At 37.9% G+C, this 18,516-nt stretch overlaps 2 protein-coding genes across 2 annotated transcripts; both read left to right on the top strand.

Annotated features, from left to right (window-relative positions):
• The first annotated feature begins 400 nt into the window (after positions 1 to 400).
• Positions 401 to 17,858, top strand: LOC105349138 (techylectin-5A-like). The gene is made up of 5 exons (XM_011458833.4): positions 401 to 495; positions 1,394 to 1,530; positions 1,725 to 1,821; positions 16,178 to 16,342; positions 16,700 to 17,858. The coding sequence occupies exons 1-5, from the start codon at positions 402 to 404 to the stop codon at positions 16,936 to 16,938; spliced, it is 732 nt and encodes a 243-aa protein (XP_011457135.3). The 5' UTR covers position 401; the 3' UTR covers positions 16,939 to 17,858.
• Positions 1,890 to 13,933, top strand: LOC117681103 (uncharacterized). Its single transcript, XM_034444269.2, has 3 exons — positions 1,890 to 2,753; positions 3,445 to 4,975; positions 9,677 to 13,933. The coding sequence occupies exons 2-3, from the start codon at positions 3,520 to 3,522 to the stop codon at positions 12,109 to 12,111; spliced, it is 3,891 nt and encodes a 1,296-aa protein (XP_034300160.2). The 5' UTR covers positions 1,890 to 2,753; positions 3,445 to 3,519; the 3' UTR covers positions 12,112 to 13,933.
• Positions 17,859 to 18,516: the final 658 nt, after the last annotated feature.

Genomic DNA, 18,516 nt, shown 5'->3' with positions numbered 1-18,516 from the left:
CAACTCCTACCGTGCAGTGTCCTAGTTTAGTCAAATTTATTATTTTCTCCTACAAGTTACAGATATCAAATTGATAATAATTGGCAATTGGCGATGAGAGAACATCACATTAGGGAATAACACCACGGAGAGAAACAATAATCGAGATATTATAATGCAGTCTTTTCGTTCACAAATCCTTTTAACACAATATTCCTATTACAAAATATGACAAAATTAAAGTTTTTAAAATGAAAATGTAGAACTGTTCACATGAATGTGTCTGCTATAAATAGGTCGTCATATCAATTCAACCCAGCAAAAAGCAATGACCTTTTACTCTTTAGCGATAAGATAGGGAATGTTATTAACCTTGCAATAAAGACAGCTTAAATTTAGTTTAGTAAATTACGGGGAAGAAGATGAACGTTGCTCTTATTTGCTCTTCTTTTCTTGTCCCTATTATAGGATTTTTATTCGATGGGAATTCCCCTGGGCATGTTCCAGGACAGGGAGGTAACTGTGTTTGGTTCAGTCAATAACCAATGTTTGTCACCATTCCTGTTTCTCTTTATAATTAAATTTGCGAGTCATCATTTTTATAAATATTTTGATTTTAATTTTTTCAGAGCTCTTCTTAAGGAGATAAATATAAAAGTAATCTAAAAATGGCCACCACCATTCAACCCTCTTTAAATGTCTTTACATTCGGGTTTTTTTTTACTAAATGATAGTTTCTAGATAAATAGATAATTTCACAAATTTAACGAAAATCTAATGTGTAATTTGTTGACCACTCAGCTTTTCTAAAATTTGTATAATTCGTTTGCTTATAAATATGATGACAAATCGCTAGAGGAATGACTTTGAACCCACCTTTAAACAAGGACTATCTTTTGAAATGTTGACTGTCTTGCGATTAATTTAAACTCCGTCGAATTAAGATCGTTTTTAAATACAAACAAAGAGTTTTTATCCGGGTTTCCCGGCGGCAAAATCCTGTTATTGAAATGGTGAAAATGGCGGGCGGGCGGCTGCCAAAAGGGTACCCTCATTGTACAGATTACTCCTCCTACAGTTTTCACGATAGGAATGTGTTCTTTTGCAGATCAATTGTACATGTATCAGAGGTATGCATATTGCTAGGATGTGGATTTATAATTTATGAAAAAAATACTGGCTTTTGAACTTAGTCATTTTAGGCAATATTGCATATAGGGTACTCCATTTCACTGGATACGGTAGGTAGTGTTTATCAATTCAGGGTTGATATGGATTATGGATACAGTTCACATTAAAGGAAACCCGGTTTGCTGTCACATTGACAGCTTTTCACCTGCTACAGTGTTTTTGTTGTACATATCTTTATAAAACCTATTAATAGTTACTTGAATTTTATGACTTTTTTTATTAGTTGAAAGATTTCCAAGAGACTGTCAGGACATCCTTTGGGAAGGATTCACTGAGAGCAAGGTGTATCAAATCTATCCCCAGGGGTCGGGAGAACTTGACGTCTTCTGTGACCAACACACAGACGGGGGAGGATGGACGGTCTAATACTTATTTGATATTATCGTTAAAAGTAAAAAGAATGTCAAAAGATGAAAATTACATAATTACTAAACAAAATAATTGTATGCCATTTTGCCATTGTTTTGACTGTATAAACAATAAACATGTAATGATGATGTTCTATTACAGTATACATTTTATTAGGCGTAAATATATTATCATCATTTTAATAGGTAATACAGAGGAGATATGATGGAGTAATCGACTTTTTTAGAACATGGAAAGACTACAAGTATGGTTTCGGGAACAAGTCTGATGAATATTGGCTGGGTATTGTAATAGCTATCCATTTTTAACAAACAATTCTGTACCACCATCATTTATCAATATATCATAGTGTCATTTTGACCCTCAAATATATTTTTCTATTTTTGCTCATTTCAAAATGTATTTTATATTTTTAATTATATTGACCAGATAAGATATATTATTTGCAAATCGTGTCAACGCAGATTTACATAGAGAAAAAGCCTTAAGCCATTCGACAGTATTTTTCGTAAAAAGTTGTGAAATCAATTAGTGCCATTTTAAGTAATCAAAAGTAAGTTATTTAGTTTCATCTGTCGAAGGATTCCTGTTTTCTTAATTACGTAATAGTCATTGTAATGCAAAGCCCTCGTGTCAATCCGTTTCTTTGATGTCGAGAATGAGTTAATCTTCTCTCACGGCTTTTTAGGAACAATTAATGGCAAGAATAACTCAACACCAGGACAGGGGACGCTATAGGGTTTTTGTCCGATCACTTTTGCGACGGACATCAACCAATAAACATATAATTTTACATTGTCTCCTGTCCTGTGTTTCAGGTATGTAGATTTTATTTGTTCTTTGTATTTTTAATTTTTATCACATTTATAGAAAACTGGTTATGCTGCTGAACTTTTTAGTAATGATTTAATATCATCAAATTGTGTCATGAGAATTTTGCATTTAGCTGTATTATTTTTAAATTACCAGTAAGGTTTATCTCACTTAGGTAATGTGTAAGAATCAAGTAACAACATTTTTCTATTTAGCTTACTCTATATATTTTTGATTAGAAACTGATTTTTAAGTTTAAGCACTTTTCGGATATTGTATATCCGCCATATACAGGTTTTACATTTAGTTATGTAAACACTACATTTTGTGCAAACGCGCAGTCCATCTTGCTGTTTATCCTATTTATTCATTACAAAAAGAAATATGCAGAAAGTATCAATGTAAGTGAACTTGTCCGGTGATACTGAACATCTGATCAGGCTTTACTTGTTTTATGTTGATTGTAAGTTAAGGTATAATTTAGTACTTGTGCACTCATGCTCAATGTTTAGATAATGCGAGTTAAGATAATAGATTTGTTAAGCTTAACCATAGTCAGTGTTTGTATATAGTAGATTAGGTTTTGCAATGATGTTTGTCATCTTTGTTAGCTCCCCCTTTTTGGATAAATCCGGAAGTTAGGGTTTTGTATTGTTGCTCTCTGTAAGCAAGCCCCCCCCCCTTTCTGTGTGAAACCGGAAGTCACTATCATCCGAGTTGTAAACAATCACACGTGCATTTTCTATTTTTGGTCTGTTCCTTTCAAGTCCCTCTCTAGCCAAGCAAATATATTATTAGCTAATTTCCCCCATTAGAATGTAATTACACACTTTGAATTTGATCATTTATTTTTATAATAAAGATGTATAGTAGACATATTATTGTACCTGTGTAATGAATTGTGTGTTTATATAATGATGTTTAATTAACACATGAACATGAATCTGTGGCATTGTTATGCACTTTCATTTTGATTTTACAGTGTACCATTGTTTTTATATCTTTTATTATAATTATATTTGACAACACTTTTGCGACGGACATCAACCAATAAACATATAATTTTACATTGTCTCCTGTCCTGTGTTTCAGGTTGAATATTATTAGTTATCACCAGAGCCCCAATCACACGGTGATAAGTTGGTGCAGAGATCCGAACAATCCCGGATGAAAGCAAACAGACCACTGAACTACAACCTGAGGAATAGGACTCCCAGCTTCCTAACCTCACCAGAGGATACAGAGACAGGACAACACTCCCAGTCCAGTACCGCTGAGTCCCAGCAGCAACCAACGTTGGACAACGCTGCTGGCCACCAAGAAACTGGGGCAGACCATCCTCTTGTGGAAACAGAGGAACAGATTCACTTGAGTGAAACCAACCTACCAGCTGAAGACGTGCAGGTTCATTTTAACGAGCCTGCAATAACCGAAGAAGCAGACCCACAAACAGAAAACAGTGAAAACATCCCAGCTGAGGATACAGAGCATCAACACATTGATTCTCGAGACGCAGAGAGAACCGAAGATCAGCAGTTTTCTGAACAACTTTATATCAGTGATAGCATTCCATTAGACTCAATTAACCTAACAAACATGGCTACTATTGCCCAATTATCAAAATTTAATGGCACTGAATCACCATGTATTTGGTTATCCAAGCTCAGTGCGTGGCAGAAGTTCCATAGGATCACTGACAATGCTGTTCTTGACTATATTCCTTGTCTTCTAGAAGGCAGCGCTGGAACCTGGTTTCAGACCATCAACCCAGGACAGTTTCAAAACTTACAAGGGTTCAAGGATCTTTTAAGTGAAAGATTTAAACCATCTGCGCACAAGACTGCCATGCTTAGTATAAAGCAAGAACCCAATGAAACATGTGAACAATATCTTGAGAGGGCAGAACGACTGGCCTTGGCTCATCATGATCTCGACGAAGCCTACAAGGTCCAGTTTATTGCAAATGGACTTAACACAAACCTAAGAGGGCGTGTTCTGGCCAGGGAACCTCAGACTTTTCAAGCGCTGCGTAAAGACATTTCCCTGGTCCAACTTGAACTAGGATGTGACCAGCATGTGTCCTTCATGACTCCCAACACCTCGTTTGACATGACTGAACTAAGTAGGTCAATAAATAGCCACATAGAGCAAACAGTCTCCACTCAGATCAACGCCTTAGCAGACCGTCTTCAAGAGGCTCAACACTTTGATCGACGCAGAGAGGAAGAAAGACGAGATCAATACCGCGACAATTCCAGAGGTCAACATGAACGGTACCGAGACACTTACAGAGGTCAACACGAACGGTACCGAGATGATTCCAGAGGTCGACATGAACAGTACCGAGATGATTCCAGAGATCGACACAATCAGTACAGTGACACTTCCAGAGGTCGTTACAAATCCCCTTACCGTGACCACTCCAGAGGACGTGATGGCTCCCGACGCAGAAGTTTTGAACCCAGGGAAGATTTCAGGGACTTCAGCAGTGATCGGTCTAGAAACTCAAACTTTCGCCACAACAATTCACCACAAAACCGGAATCGACGAGACTCGACTCCAGGCCGACACCCAGAAAGGAGACGCATGAGTGAGGGAGAGAGCTCCATGTGCGCTGGTTGTGGTAAGTCATGCCAAATTAGAAGTTCATGCCCTGCATTTAACACTAGATGTTACAACTGTAAAAACTTTCACCACTTTAGCCGCATGTGCACTAAACCTTTCACAAACACCAAACCTCACAACAAAAATTCCTTCAAACAACAACATAACCACTCTTTACGAAGATAGGGATTCGCGCCTATCCTCAAAAAGGATAGGCAGCATCACTCTGAGCATCACACTAACCACAACCCTAACCACCATTCCACTACTAATGCTTCCTCTTCCCAGTCCAAACCCTCAACTAGCAAACGGTTACCAACTAGTGCTAACAAAACTCAAAACCCTCCATCAAAACGACATTCAACATCTCCATCGTCAAGAAATGTCAACCTCATCATCCCAGTCGAAAAGAATACAGTCAATGTGACTATTTACAGAAGACATTTCAGAGCTTTGGTAGACACCGGTGCAAGTATTTCCTGTATTAGTGCTCAACTCCTAACAAAACTTGGTATTACCCGAGACCAACTAAATACTTCCAACATTAAAGATGCAGTCGCTGTTGGAGGTGAACGACATGCAAGCCTTGGTGCTATAACTCTTCCTGTGTCATTCAATGGACCCATCATTAACCATAAATTCCATGTGTTTCAATCCTTTCACCAACCTCTAATTCTTGGATTGGACTTTCTTCAAGCAAATGATGGAATTTTCAATGCAGAAAACAACACTCTTTATGTGCGTGACTCAGAAGATACAGCATATGCCATCGACACCAACACTGGACTTGCACGAGTTTCAAAATTTACCATAATTCCAAAACAGTCTGTAACTTTACTTCCAGTGTTCCTATCAAATGTGCCCAAAGATTCATGTGTACTTCTTGAACCAAACCCAAAATTACCATCACTGCGACTTGCAGGTGCTAAATGTATAGTTGACACTAAAGACAACAAAGCCTTTATTCAAGTCATCAACCCAACAACAAAACGAGTCAGAATCAATGCAACTACAGTGATCGCATCAGCAACAATCGTCGATCCAGCCACTGTGTTCACCATGGAGATTTCTGAAGATAACCAGACCATCTCTCCTAATACAAGTAATGAACCACTGAACTTTGACCTCAACAATGCTGACCTATCAGATGAACAAAAACAGTTACTTCTGACATTTCTAAATAATCACCGTTCTGTGTTTGCAACTGATTTAAAAGAACTTGGCCAAGCCAATACACAACCACACAGGATAGAAACCGGTGATGCGTTACCAATTCGGCAAAGGTTCTATAGACAGTCACCTCAAACAAATGCCGAAATGAATCGCCAACTCCAAGAAATGCTAGACACTGACATAATTGAGGAATCCGACTCCATGTGGCAAAGCCCTGTTGTCATGGTGAAGAAAAAGAACGGCCAACTTCGCTTCGCTGTGGACTACCGAAAACTCAATGCAGTCACCAAGCAATTTACTTTCCCTCTGCCTCGTCTAGAGGATGTGTTTGACACTATCGGTACCACACAGGCTAAATTTTTCTCCACCTTGGATCTTGCTTCAGGATTCTGGCAAATACCCATGGATGAAGAAACCAAACACAAATCTGCCTTTGTAACCCCCACTGGTGTGTACCAATGGAAGAGGATGCCCTTTGGTCTCGTAAACGCACCTGCCAGCTTCCAAGCGCTGATGACTCACGTTCTAAGAGGACTCAATTGGAAGACATGCCTGGTGTATGTTGATGACATCCTTGTCTTCTCCAACTCCTTTAAGGACCATCTTAAACACCTAGATGAAATCTTCAGACGACTCCAATCAGCTGGCCTTACACTGAAACCAAGTAAATGTTACTTCGCTCTTCCAGAGGTGAAATACCTTGGACATGTTTTGACAAAAGATGGTATTAAAGCAGATGTGTCAAAAACTGATGCTGTCCAATCATTTCCCACTCCAAAGAACCAAAAAGAGCTAAGATCATTTCTGGGACTTTGTAATTATTACAGAAGATTTGTGAAAGGTTACAGTAAAATTACAAGCCCACTCACAGTATTGCTCTCCAAAGACGAGGAATTCTTATGGACAGACAAATGCCAGACTGCCTTTGACCGACTAAAAACTGCCTTAACCACACCACCTGTATTGGCCTACCCAGACCACACACGGCAGTTTACCCTGACTACAGATGCATCTGGAACAGCCATAGGATACATTCTTGGGCAAAAAGACATAAATGGACGAGAAAGAGTCATCGCGTATGGTGGACGTTCTCTAAACAGACATGAGAGAAAATATCCAATCTCAGAACGTGAAGGACTCGCCATTATCGAAGGGATAAAAACCTACCATGTTTACTTAGCTGGACGCCCATTCAAAATTTATACAGACCATGCTGCTCTAAAATGGCTCCATAATGTTAAACAGTCAACAGGACGTCTTGCAAGATGGGCAGTACTACTCCAAGGATATTCATACGAAATATTATTCAAAGCAGGAAAGAAAAATGAAGTTGCAGATGCTTTGTCCAGACGTACATATCCTGAAACAAGCAGTCAAGCCCTAGAACCAGAAGACATTATTCCATCACCTGATGTCCAATGTTTTGCTCCTGTAACTGAAGGAAAATCTACTCAAGCAACCTTCTTTTACACCGACTATCAACGACCATTTCCAACAACCATAGATGTAGATACAGTTCACCAAGTAGATACAACTTCCATTGATGAACTTCAAAGCAGTTGTCCAGATTTCGAAGCTTTGTACAATTACTTTAAAAACAAAGAGCTTCCAGAGGACAAGAAAAACCGAGATCGACTTCTTAGCGAGTCGAACTTCTATGTGTTTCTTGATGACGTCTTATACCATTACTATCAGCCAAGATCTAAAAGGGCACGCCATCCAAACAACCATCTGAAACAACTAGCGGTTCCTCGATGCCTCAGAGAGGACGTCATACGCTCCTATCATGACAGTCTTGCTGGAGGAGCACACTTCGGATTTGAACGAACATACCGTGCTATTCAACTCAAGTATTATTGGCCAGGCATGTACCAAAACATAGCAGACTACGTCAGATCCTGCAGAGAATGCCAGCTCGCAAAGAAACCAACACATCATGCACCAGCACCTCTCACCCCTATGCCAATTGAGGACCGATTCTCAAGAATTCATATGGACATTCTTGGACCACTGACAAAAACAACAGAAGGTCACAAATACATTCTTTTGGTTGTGGACTCATTTAGCAAGTGGCCAGAAGCTTTCCCACTCAGGACGCAGGAATCTACGGAAATTGCTAAAGTGCTCTTTAAAGAAATATTTTGTCGGTATGGTGCACCATATACAATTGTCACGGATCGTGGACAGAACTTTATGAGCAAACTGATAACAGCTGTGTGCCAAATATTCCAAGTCACCAGACATTTTACCAGCTCTTATCATCCGCAAACAAATGCCACGTGTGAGAGGATGAACAGTACCATTGCACAGTGTTTGCGTACATACGTTAACAAAGACCAAACAAATTGGCATGACATTTTACCTGGAATTCTAATGGCAATCCGAATGAGTCCATCCACACAATCATCAGACCTAGCGCCCTACCACATTTTATTTGGCAAAGAGATGTACTTACCATTTGACACTTCTCTGATACCTAAGGATGGTATGAATCAAGATGCTAAGGCTCACGTCACAAACCTAATGAAACATCTCAAGGTAGTGCAGGAGATAGCTGAACAAAACATCCAACATGCTCGTCAAAAGCAAAAAGAGCAATACGACAAGAATACCAGAGAACCAGACTTCGATGTTGGCCAGAGTGTACTGCTACACCAAACGTATGTGCCCAAGGGACTCTCACCAAAGCTGCGTAACCCATGGGAGGGCCCCTATTACATCACTGCAAAGGGACCGAACAACACATACCAATTACGTAGATGGTCTGATAACAAAGTTGTAAGGTCTCGGATCCATGCAAATCGACTCAAACACTATGAGAAGCCAGAGCATCGTAAGGTTCTAAATCCACCACCACCAGAGATACCCATTGATGATTCCCACTTGCCTCCACAACATCGCAACCCTCAAGGTGCTGAAAATGATGCTCAAGAAGATGAGTTGCAGCCAACAGGTGAAACCAATACGGAAGCACACACAACTCCTGATATGGAGGAACTTCATAATAATGATCAGCCTTCTGCAGCACCTGAACCTCAACATCCAAGGAGAGACCAAAACAAAACAGAGAAACAAGGAGATGATCAATCAGAAGATGAAAATCAAGAAGAGGATAACAATACAAATGAAGATGAAAGTCAAGGATATGTTGAGAAACTGATGCAATACAAACTTGTCGATGGAAAGAAATTCTTCCTCGTTAAATGGCAAGGGAGCAGCGTTAAAACCTGGGAGCCGGAAGAGCATATCAATGCAGATCTTATCCACCAATATCATATTACCAGGACACAGACCGGTCGGGCACGCAGACGCAGAACAAAATCCTGCTTTTACTAGATCCAGTCTTTTTAATCCATTCCACCTCTAACCCACTCTTTTTTCCTTAAACCTTCTCACTGTGTACATTGTACCAAATTCTGTTAAAATTTTAATGATTTGCAAAAATTATTAATTTAGTGCTTCTCAGTAAAGACGTCTACTGATACTGACATAATTGTTACACTGTACACAATCTTTACCTTTCCTTATTCCTACTTTATACTACTAGGTGGATCTGGACAAAAGAAGAACCTCAGATCATCACCATATATGTATATGTACATAATCAGCTGCCTCTGCCTCACATCTGTCTGTGCAACTGCGCCTTTACCATCAGATCAACATATTCAAAGAATAAACTACGGCATACTATTCGAGAAAACTAGCGACATCTACCTTGGACAAGAGTACTGGCTGCATACATTTCGAATTCCTCTTCCAAAGAAATTGCACCTACAGCCTCTATACTGCAACATGCCACAATGTCAAACTGCAGGACACATCATAAAATCACTGAATCTCCTAAGAATGCAGTGTATGGCCAGTGTTAATTCAACAGTCCATCACATTCACCAACTGGTACCAACCTCTGAACTTCCTCCTTCACGAAAATACATAGGTTCATCAAGATCAAAGCGAGGACTGTTTGACTTTGTTGGTAAAATTTCGAAGTCACTATTTGGAACAGCCACTTCAGGTGATATCGCTACTCTACAACGCCATATGCAAACACTGAACAACAACAACGTCAAGCTTGCCAAAGCCATGGCCCAACAAGACCACCACCTCTCGTCATTCATCGAAGCCGTGGACAAAAGATTCAACAATGTTGTTGCTGCTGTTAGACAAAATCACCAAGATGCTGTGTCACTTTCAGTGTTAGCACACAACTCAATGGATGCTTTAGATCATGAATTTCTCATCCTAAGTGAACTCATCATTAAGCAGACCAACGTTTCGGCTCAATTAGAAAAGGAGTTAGAACATATTAAACTAGGACTTCACGATTTGGTGAAAGGCAAGCTATCCCCATTCCTCCTGACACCACATATTCTGAAATCATCCATCGATCAAGTCCAAAGCATCATTTCGGCCAAATTCCCAAAATTCCATATTTCCAATAAGGATCCTCTCTTTTATTATTCCATGGGAGAATTTTTGTTCACTAGATTACACACAGAACTATACTTGACCTTAAAAATACCAATCTCCCCATTTCAACAGCCAATGTCAATGTATAAAGTCTACACATTTCCAGTTCCTGTTAACTCTAGCTCCAACCATGCCACTCAGCTCATCGATCTGCCACCATACTTTCTACACACAGCTGACAACCAACACCATGCCACAATCACCTCTCAGCAGTTAACACTGTGTGAAGGAACCTCAACCCGTTACTGCAACTTCAATATTGCAATGAAAGCAACAGCCTCTCCAAGTTGCTTATCAGGAGTCTTCTTTAATCAAAAGAAAACCGTGAATGATCTATGCGATTTTCGGTTCCTAACAAGCATGCTACCCCCAGCTATGTACGAGCTTTCACCATCCAACCTGCTGTTATACAGAACGCCAATGCTAGCACTGGATTGCGCAAATGGACAACAGATCTTGAAAGGATGTTCCTTCTGTGTCATCAAAATACCATGTCAATGTTCCATAACAGCTGACGACCTCTATCTACCTCCCCGATTAGGAAAATGCAACAATCAAACTGACAAAGTTACAATTCTCCACCCAGTCAACTTAGCCCTACTCCAACAATTTTTCCATGCAGACTCCCATTCAACCATATTCGGCGACACCATCTTCGAAGAATTCATTCACATAAAGTTACCAAATTTCCACATCTTTAATCATTCATTCTCCAAATTTTTGGCTAATGATCAAAAACAGCACCTAAGCTTGAAGCGCATCGCCAAGGCCGTTCGACACGATGGACAAGTGTTTACAAATTTAGCAGAATCCATGATCGCGGGACAAGTCAATTTTGCAGTGGACAATTGGCCAGACACAAGTGGTATCCTGGCCATCGTTTCCACATCTGTTGGATTCTTTGGACTCATCTTTAGCATCTGGTCATGCTACAAAATCCGAACCGTCCTGCTTCCTGTGTTGTTGCTCCATCAAGTGAAACCATCAGCTGCCGCAACCATTAAACCAACTTTATCCTTCATCTATAATCAGGCTGAAGATGACACACCAGCGACCAGTGTTAATGAACACTTTTATGCCACTTTTTCCACTCCTTGGCCTTATGTTTCCCTTTCTGTGCTAACAACAATCCTTGTTATTGCATGCATTACTCACCTATGGCAAAAATTTCAACGTTCACACAAAACTTCACTTCATTTAGAACTAACAACTGGACCTACTTGTGAACTTTTCACTCTACTAACCCTTCCACTTTGCCCTCACAATTGGAACATTCAGACTCCTGAAGACATTTCATCAGTTCATGTTACCACCTCATATTACATTCTACATTACCTGCACATTCAATGCACTGATTTTACCATCACTAACAAGCACACCAACCGCTCCATTGATGTTCCAACTACCATCTTGATCTCACCATTTACTGCTAGAAAAATTCATAACATCCTTCAGCATCCATACACAGCATATTTCCTGTTGTCGCACCACCAATATTTCCAAATTTTGTAACAGCCATCTAATCTTCCTTGCAACATCTTGGCATGACTTACTTGTGTAGATAAGTGTTTGAGTAATTGCGAATTTTTTTTTTCAGTGTTTGAATTTTAGTGTTCATTGTACCTATGTTTTGGGTGTGTGCATTCTTATTTTTGTTGCACTATTGTATTAACTTCTGTTGTACATATTACTTCATTTTTTTATCCAAGTTTTTTTTTTTTTCATTACCTGAACAGTGTATATTTCATTTTTATTTTTGAGGACAAAAATTTTTCTGACCAAGAGGGAATTATCATAGTGTCATTTTGACCCTCAAATATATTTTTCTATTTTTGCTCATTTCAAAATGTATTTTATATTTTTAATTATATTGACCAGATAAGATATATTATTTGCAAATCGTGTCAACGCAGATTTACATAGAGAAAAAGCCTTAAGCCATTCGACAGTATTTTTCGTAAAAAGTTGTGAAATCAATTAGTGCCATTTTAAGTAATCAAAAGTAAGTTATTTAGTTTCATCTGTCGAAGGATTCCTGTTTTCTTAATTACGTAATAGTCATTGTAATGCAAAGCCCTCGTGTCAATCCGTTTCTTTGATGTCGAGAATGAGTTAATCTTCTCTCACGGCTTTTTAGGAACAATTAATGGCAAGAATAACTCAACACCAGGACAGGGGACGCTATAGGGTTTTTGTCCGATCACTTTTGCGACGGACATCAACCAATAAACATATAATTTTACATTGTCTCCTGTCCTGTGTTTCAGGTATGTAGATTTTATTTGTTCTTTGTATTTTTAATTTTTATCACATTTATAGAAAACTGGTTATGCTGCTGAACTTTTTAGTAATGATTTAATATCATCAAATTGTGTCATGAGAATTTTGCATTTAGCTGTATTATTTTTAAATTACCAGTAAGGTTTATCTCACTTAGGTAATGTGTAAGAATCAAGTAACAACATTTTTCTATTTAGCTTACTCTATATATTTTTGATTAGAAACTGATTTTTAAGTTTAAGCACTTTTCGGATATTGTATATCCGCCATATACAGGTTTTACATTTAGTTATGTAAACACTACATTTTGTGCAAACGCGCAGTCCATCTTGCTGTTTATCCTATTTATTCATTACAAAAAGAAATATGCAGAAAGTATCAATGTAAGTGAACTTGTCCGGTGATACTGAACATCTGATCAGGCTTTACTTGTTTTATGTTGATTGTAAGTTAAGGTATAATTTAGTACTTGTGCACTCATGCTCAATGTTTAGATAATGCGAGTTAAGATAATAGATTTGTTAAGCTTAACCATAGTCAGTGTTTGTATATAGTAGATTAGGTTTTGCAATGATGTTTGTCATCTTTGTTAGCTCCCCCTTTTTGGATAAATCCGGAAGTTAGGGTTTTGTATTGTTGCTCTCTGTAAGCAAGCCCCCCCCCCCCCTTTCTGTGTGAAACCGGAAGTCACTATCATCCGAGTTGTAAACAATCACACGTGCATTTTCTATTTTTGGTCTGTTCCTTTCAAGTCCCTCTCTAGCCAAGCAAATATATTATTAGCTAATTTCCCCCATTAGAATGTAATTACACACTTTGAATTTGATCATTTATTTTTATAATAAAGATGTATAGTAGACATATTATTGTACCTGTGTAATGAATTGTGTGTTTATATAATGATGTTTAATTAACACATGAACATGAATCTGTGGCATTGTTATGCACTTTCATTTTGATTTTACAGTGTACCATTGTTTTTATATCTTTTATTATAATTATATTTGACAACACTTTTGCGACGGACATCAACCAATAAACATATAATTTTACATTGTCTCCTGTCCTGTGTTTCAGGTTGAATATTATTAGTTATCACCAGAGCCCCAATCACACGGTGATAAGTTATCATGGAGTGAAATTTCAATGAACTATAATTCAAGACATTTTGTATAAAACTTCAAATTCACATTCCTTTATTTGTTATCAAATTGCTATAATATCTTTATCACATTTTGTCTTTCAAAACATTAATCCCAAAACATATGTTTACGTAAGGCGTAATTGCTTAATCGTTGTAAATTAACTCTTAACTTTGTGGACTTGATATAATTGACTCACTCAATATGAAGTTTTACTCCGTGTCATCTGTCACTCATGCTTATAGTGCTAATTACTATTGTTTACTATTCTTATTTATATCATTTGTTCATTATTATCATCAGTCAAGAATTAGGCTTCGGATTGTTCGGGTGTAGTTTTTGGATTTCCAGAATTCACCCTACCGACCTAAAGTTCAAATAAAGTGCTTTTTACCATCTAAAGCATTTTAGTTTTATTGTCGCCGGATATATAGAACCGCCATATTTTTCCCGGTGATAGTTTGGTGGAGAATCCGGGTAATTCACCCGGGGCTGCTGCATAAACTTTGTAGCAGTTAGATTCCGTGTACCAACAACAAAGCGAGTTTCCCCGAGATTGTTATTCAACGTCTCAGAAATGCAACCCAAGAGCAGAGGATTTCCCCGCTCATTTCGACCATCAAACCAGCGTCGCTGCTTTTCGAGTTTCTGGACACCCCCAGGACTTGCACGACTACACTCCAGACCTGGATCCTGTCCAGCATGCTACAGGTGCGGGAATACTTTTACCCGCGGACACCTGTACTCGTGTCCAGCTACACGTTCGGAGTGTTTCGTGTGTGGATTACTTGGCCATTATGCTAAAATGTGCTTCTACGCAACCATTCCTTGCCATTCTCATCCGCGGAAAACTTACCCGGTGGCGACCAACGACAAACGTTCGTTCAAAAACGGTTCGGCCAAGGATGGAAGGACCTGCAATCGGACAGTATCGTCTGTAGGATCGACTGATACCCAAGCAGGATCAAAACTCGACCCTACTGTAGGAATTTCTGAGAAAAAGCCTCAAGAAGTTTGTGTTGCAATTGCTGATATTTCGCAATGTAGAATGCACCTTGCACAAACCAAGACCTTAAGCAAACGACGCCGGGACGCAAAAAGAATTAAAGATTATTACAACCGACTGGAACTTGTGAAACAGCTGCCGTTCCAGCACTTGAGTCCAGAAGACATTCAAAAATTATTTAAGCCTGTTGTAATTCAAGACCACATGACAACGCTGAGAAATCAAAATAAACTGCTAAAGAATGTCGTTAGCAATCTAAGCACCGACTGCTACGATTTAGAACAGTGTCTTAAAGACCTAAAGCAAAGACAGACCATCGCTAACCAGAAGATAGCAGTCTTAAACGACATCATCACCTCTCAAGAATGCGACATTGCGGCCTTAAGGAAAAACTCAAGTTCAAGAAACCGATTTCACAACACTCCCGCGCCCAGACCAAGGACCACGGAAAATAATCAACGACAATTTTACCAGTCCGTCTACTTTGGTCAAAGGCCGCGTGCACCCAGCAATCCTCATTGGTGAGCTTTGAGACGAGGACGTCTCATTTTCCGGAGCGAGAGGGAATTATCATGGAGTGAAATTTCAATGAACTATAATTCAAGACATTTTGTATAAAACTTCAAATTCACATTCCTTTATTTGTTATCAAATTGCTATAATATCTTTATCACATTTTGTCTTTCAAAACATTAATCCCAAAACATATGTTTACGTAAGGCGTAATTGCTTAATCGTTGTAAATTAACTCTTAACTTTGTGGACTTGATATAATTGACTCACTCAATATGAAGTTTTACTCCGTGTCATCTGTCACTCATGCTTATAGTGCTAATTACTATTGTTTACTATTCTTATTTATATCATTTGTTCATTATTATCATCAGTCAAGAATTAGGCTTCGGATTGTTCGGGTGTAGTTTTTGGATTTCCAGAATTCACCCTACCGACCTAAAGTTCAAATAAAGTGCTTTTTACCATCTAAAGCATTTTAGTTTTATTGTCGCCGGATATATAGAACCGCCATATTTTTCCCGGTGATAAATATAAAAAGTCCATTTGCCGCGTAATTATATCGTAAATGTTTAACATTTGGTTGATGGTTTTGCTGGCAAAACTTATATAGAATACTTTTTCAATATCTATTCAGGTAATCATAGAATCTACGAAATAGTGCAGCAGGGATTTTATGAATTGCGAATAGACATGGCTGACTTTAATAGTGAAAGCAGATATGCTGTGTACAAACGATTTTATATTGGAGATGAAACAACTGGTTACCGATTACATGTAGAGGACTACGAGGGGACGGCAGGTATTTCAACTTTATATTGTATTTCTGTATTGACATTATCTCGATCCTAGGTGCGATAAGATATTTTCGAAAACTGTTCGTAATTTTCGTTATTTGAATTTACAAGTAATTAGAACATTTTCACATAAACATTATGGAGATTATTTTCTTCACGCCGATACTCAGTATATCGGCAAAATATAGTTTGATTTGCAGATTACCAAAAAGGCTGTCAAAGGGGAGTTTTTGGTAAACGGAATCAGACCACAGTATCGATGTGCTATTTTATGATCAATTTTTTGTCGTTAGATTCTCGCCAAAAATCATTGAATAAAAAAGTTATTTCTAAAATTCTAAAAATTGTACATTTCTTTTCAGGCGATTCGTTTACAAATCACAATGGGGCTCAGTTTTACACAAAAGATCGCGATAATTCAATCTCATGTGCTTTAAATAGCAAAGGGGGTTGGTGGTATACCCGTTGTCACCAATGCAATCTAAACGGAATGTATCTTTCTGGAAATCATCCCTCGTACGCAGACGGCATCAACTGGAAGGCATGGCATGGGTACCATTACTCCTTGAAGACCACAGAAATGAAGATTAGAAGACTGTGAAATATTCTTTCACACAAAAACATCACTAAAACAATGGTCAAATGGTTTATGAATGTTCATTAAAGAATAAACACATACATGAATGAGAGTCAAGAATCGACCTTAAGTATAACAAACAAAATTCAGATACTATAAGTAATAATCACTTGTTTTTTGTATTTAAAAACAAAATATGCTTTGATAGATCAAACAAAACTAATTATTATACTTTCATTTTAGATACTGAAATCTGATTGGTTTAGACGCAGTTGGTAATCCGTTTTGTTATACTTTCATGTTAAATACTGAAATCTGATTGGTTTAGACGCAGCTCATAATCTGTTCTATTACCCTCAGCGTTAGCAACGCACTTAGCAACGGGTAACATTACGAATTGTTACATGCGCGAAAATCATGCGCGTACGGTTCGCCTTAGAATTCACGTTATTCCTATCTAAAAGCAGTGATGTTTTCTTTAAAATTAAGACATTCCGTATAACAAAATAAAAAGTGCCTGTTTGGGAGAATAACAGTTGAAATTGACAATAATAAAAAAAAAAGACATGTTTATTATTGGTCGAAGCTGTAAACTAAAGAAAGATCAATTTCTCAAAGTTACTCGCTAAATGTTTTCATTGAGCGATTTTTTGTTCTAGGATACTGGAAGTACATTATCCATATGCATATTAAAATAGAACCGTGATCAAAATTATGTGTCAATAAATATAAACACATTTTACTTTTCTTGTTTGGGAATATCGGATATCAAACTCTATATGAAAACTAACATTATTTTATGTGTCTGAGAAATTTTACGATCGATTCGTAGAAGCAGCAAATAATTCACGGAGAACACGTTTCGCTGCACTTGGATACTCGCTCGATTCCATCAATGTTGACGATGTTATAAAAAGAGATAGCTTGGCCATACATATCGTGTCACAAAGGAACTCTGTTCGTTTGATATATTCAAGAAGAATCTTGGCAGTTCCAGTGACCAATGTTAACGAAATTATGAATGAAATGGCCTGTCCATACAAATATAACCATAAAAGTACTTGGCAGTAAAGCTTCAATTTGGTTAAGTGATAAATATAGGGACATTTTACACGTTTGTAGACATTACAAATGATACATGCAGTTCAAAATAATTTGATGCTGTTATTAATTTTCTGGTCCGACCATTCACACCCTTCATCCCCCTTCTAGTTTGGTTGCCGAGGTCTGTGCAACGTTTAGCTAAGTATATGTGTTATTTTTTAAAAGGAAGAATCAAAACACTTTGTATAAAAAAAAAGAAAACAAATATCAAGTATACTGTCTTATTTAGCCACTGATGTTACATTAACCAGACTAATGTACTAACTAAGAATTTCAATTGTAATATTGTATATTACATGTATTTATACTGGAAATTCGATTATCTAAGAAATGATTATTTGCCTGTAATAAAAGAAATCAAACATTATCATCAATTGATTCATGATTAAATATATTCTCAGGATATTTTTTTCTGTGTGACCTACATTTGATCTATCTGAAATTCTACGATGATATGCCAGTAGTGAAGGGGAGTTATGTACCTTGTTATACATGTAT

This window comes from Magallana gigas, chromosome 4, assembly GCF_963853765.1.
Source record: "Magallana gigas chromosome 4, xbMagGiga1.1, whole genome shotgun sequence".
NCBI lineage: Eukaryota > Metazoa > Mollusca > Bivalvia > Ostreida > Ostreidae > Magallana > Magallana gigas.
Note: the sequence above shows the minus strand (reverse complement) of the source record. Positions and strands in the feature narration are given on the sequence as shown.

Excerpts from the sequence above, each read along its gene's own strand:
- LOC105349138 (XM_011458833.4), top strand. The coding sequence starts at position 402 with ATGAACGTTGCTCTTATTTGCTCTTCTTTTCTTGTCCCTATTATAGGA. Across the intron at positions 496-1,393 it reads GCATGTTCCAGGACAGGGAG|TTGAAAGATTTCCAAGAGAC; the intron begins GTAACTGTGTTT and ends TTTTTTTATTAG. Across the intron at positions 1,822-16,177 it reads GTCTGATGAATATTGGCTGG|GTAATCATAGAATCTACGAA; the intron begins GTATTGTAATAG and ends ATATCTATTCAG.
- LOC117681103 (XM_034444269.2), top strand. The coding sequence starts at position 3,520 with ATGAAAGCAAACAGACCACTGAACTACAACCTGAGGAATAGGACTCCC. Across the intron at positions 4,976-9,676 it reads CTCCATGTGCGCTGGTTGTG|GTGGATCTGGACAAAAGAAG; the intron begins GTAAGTCATGCC and ends TTATACTACTAG.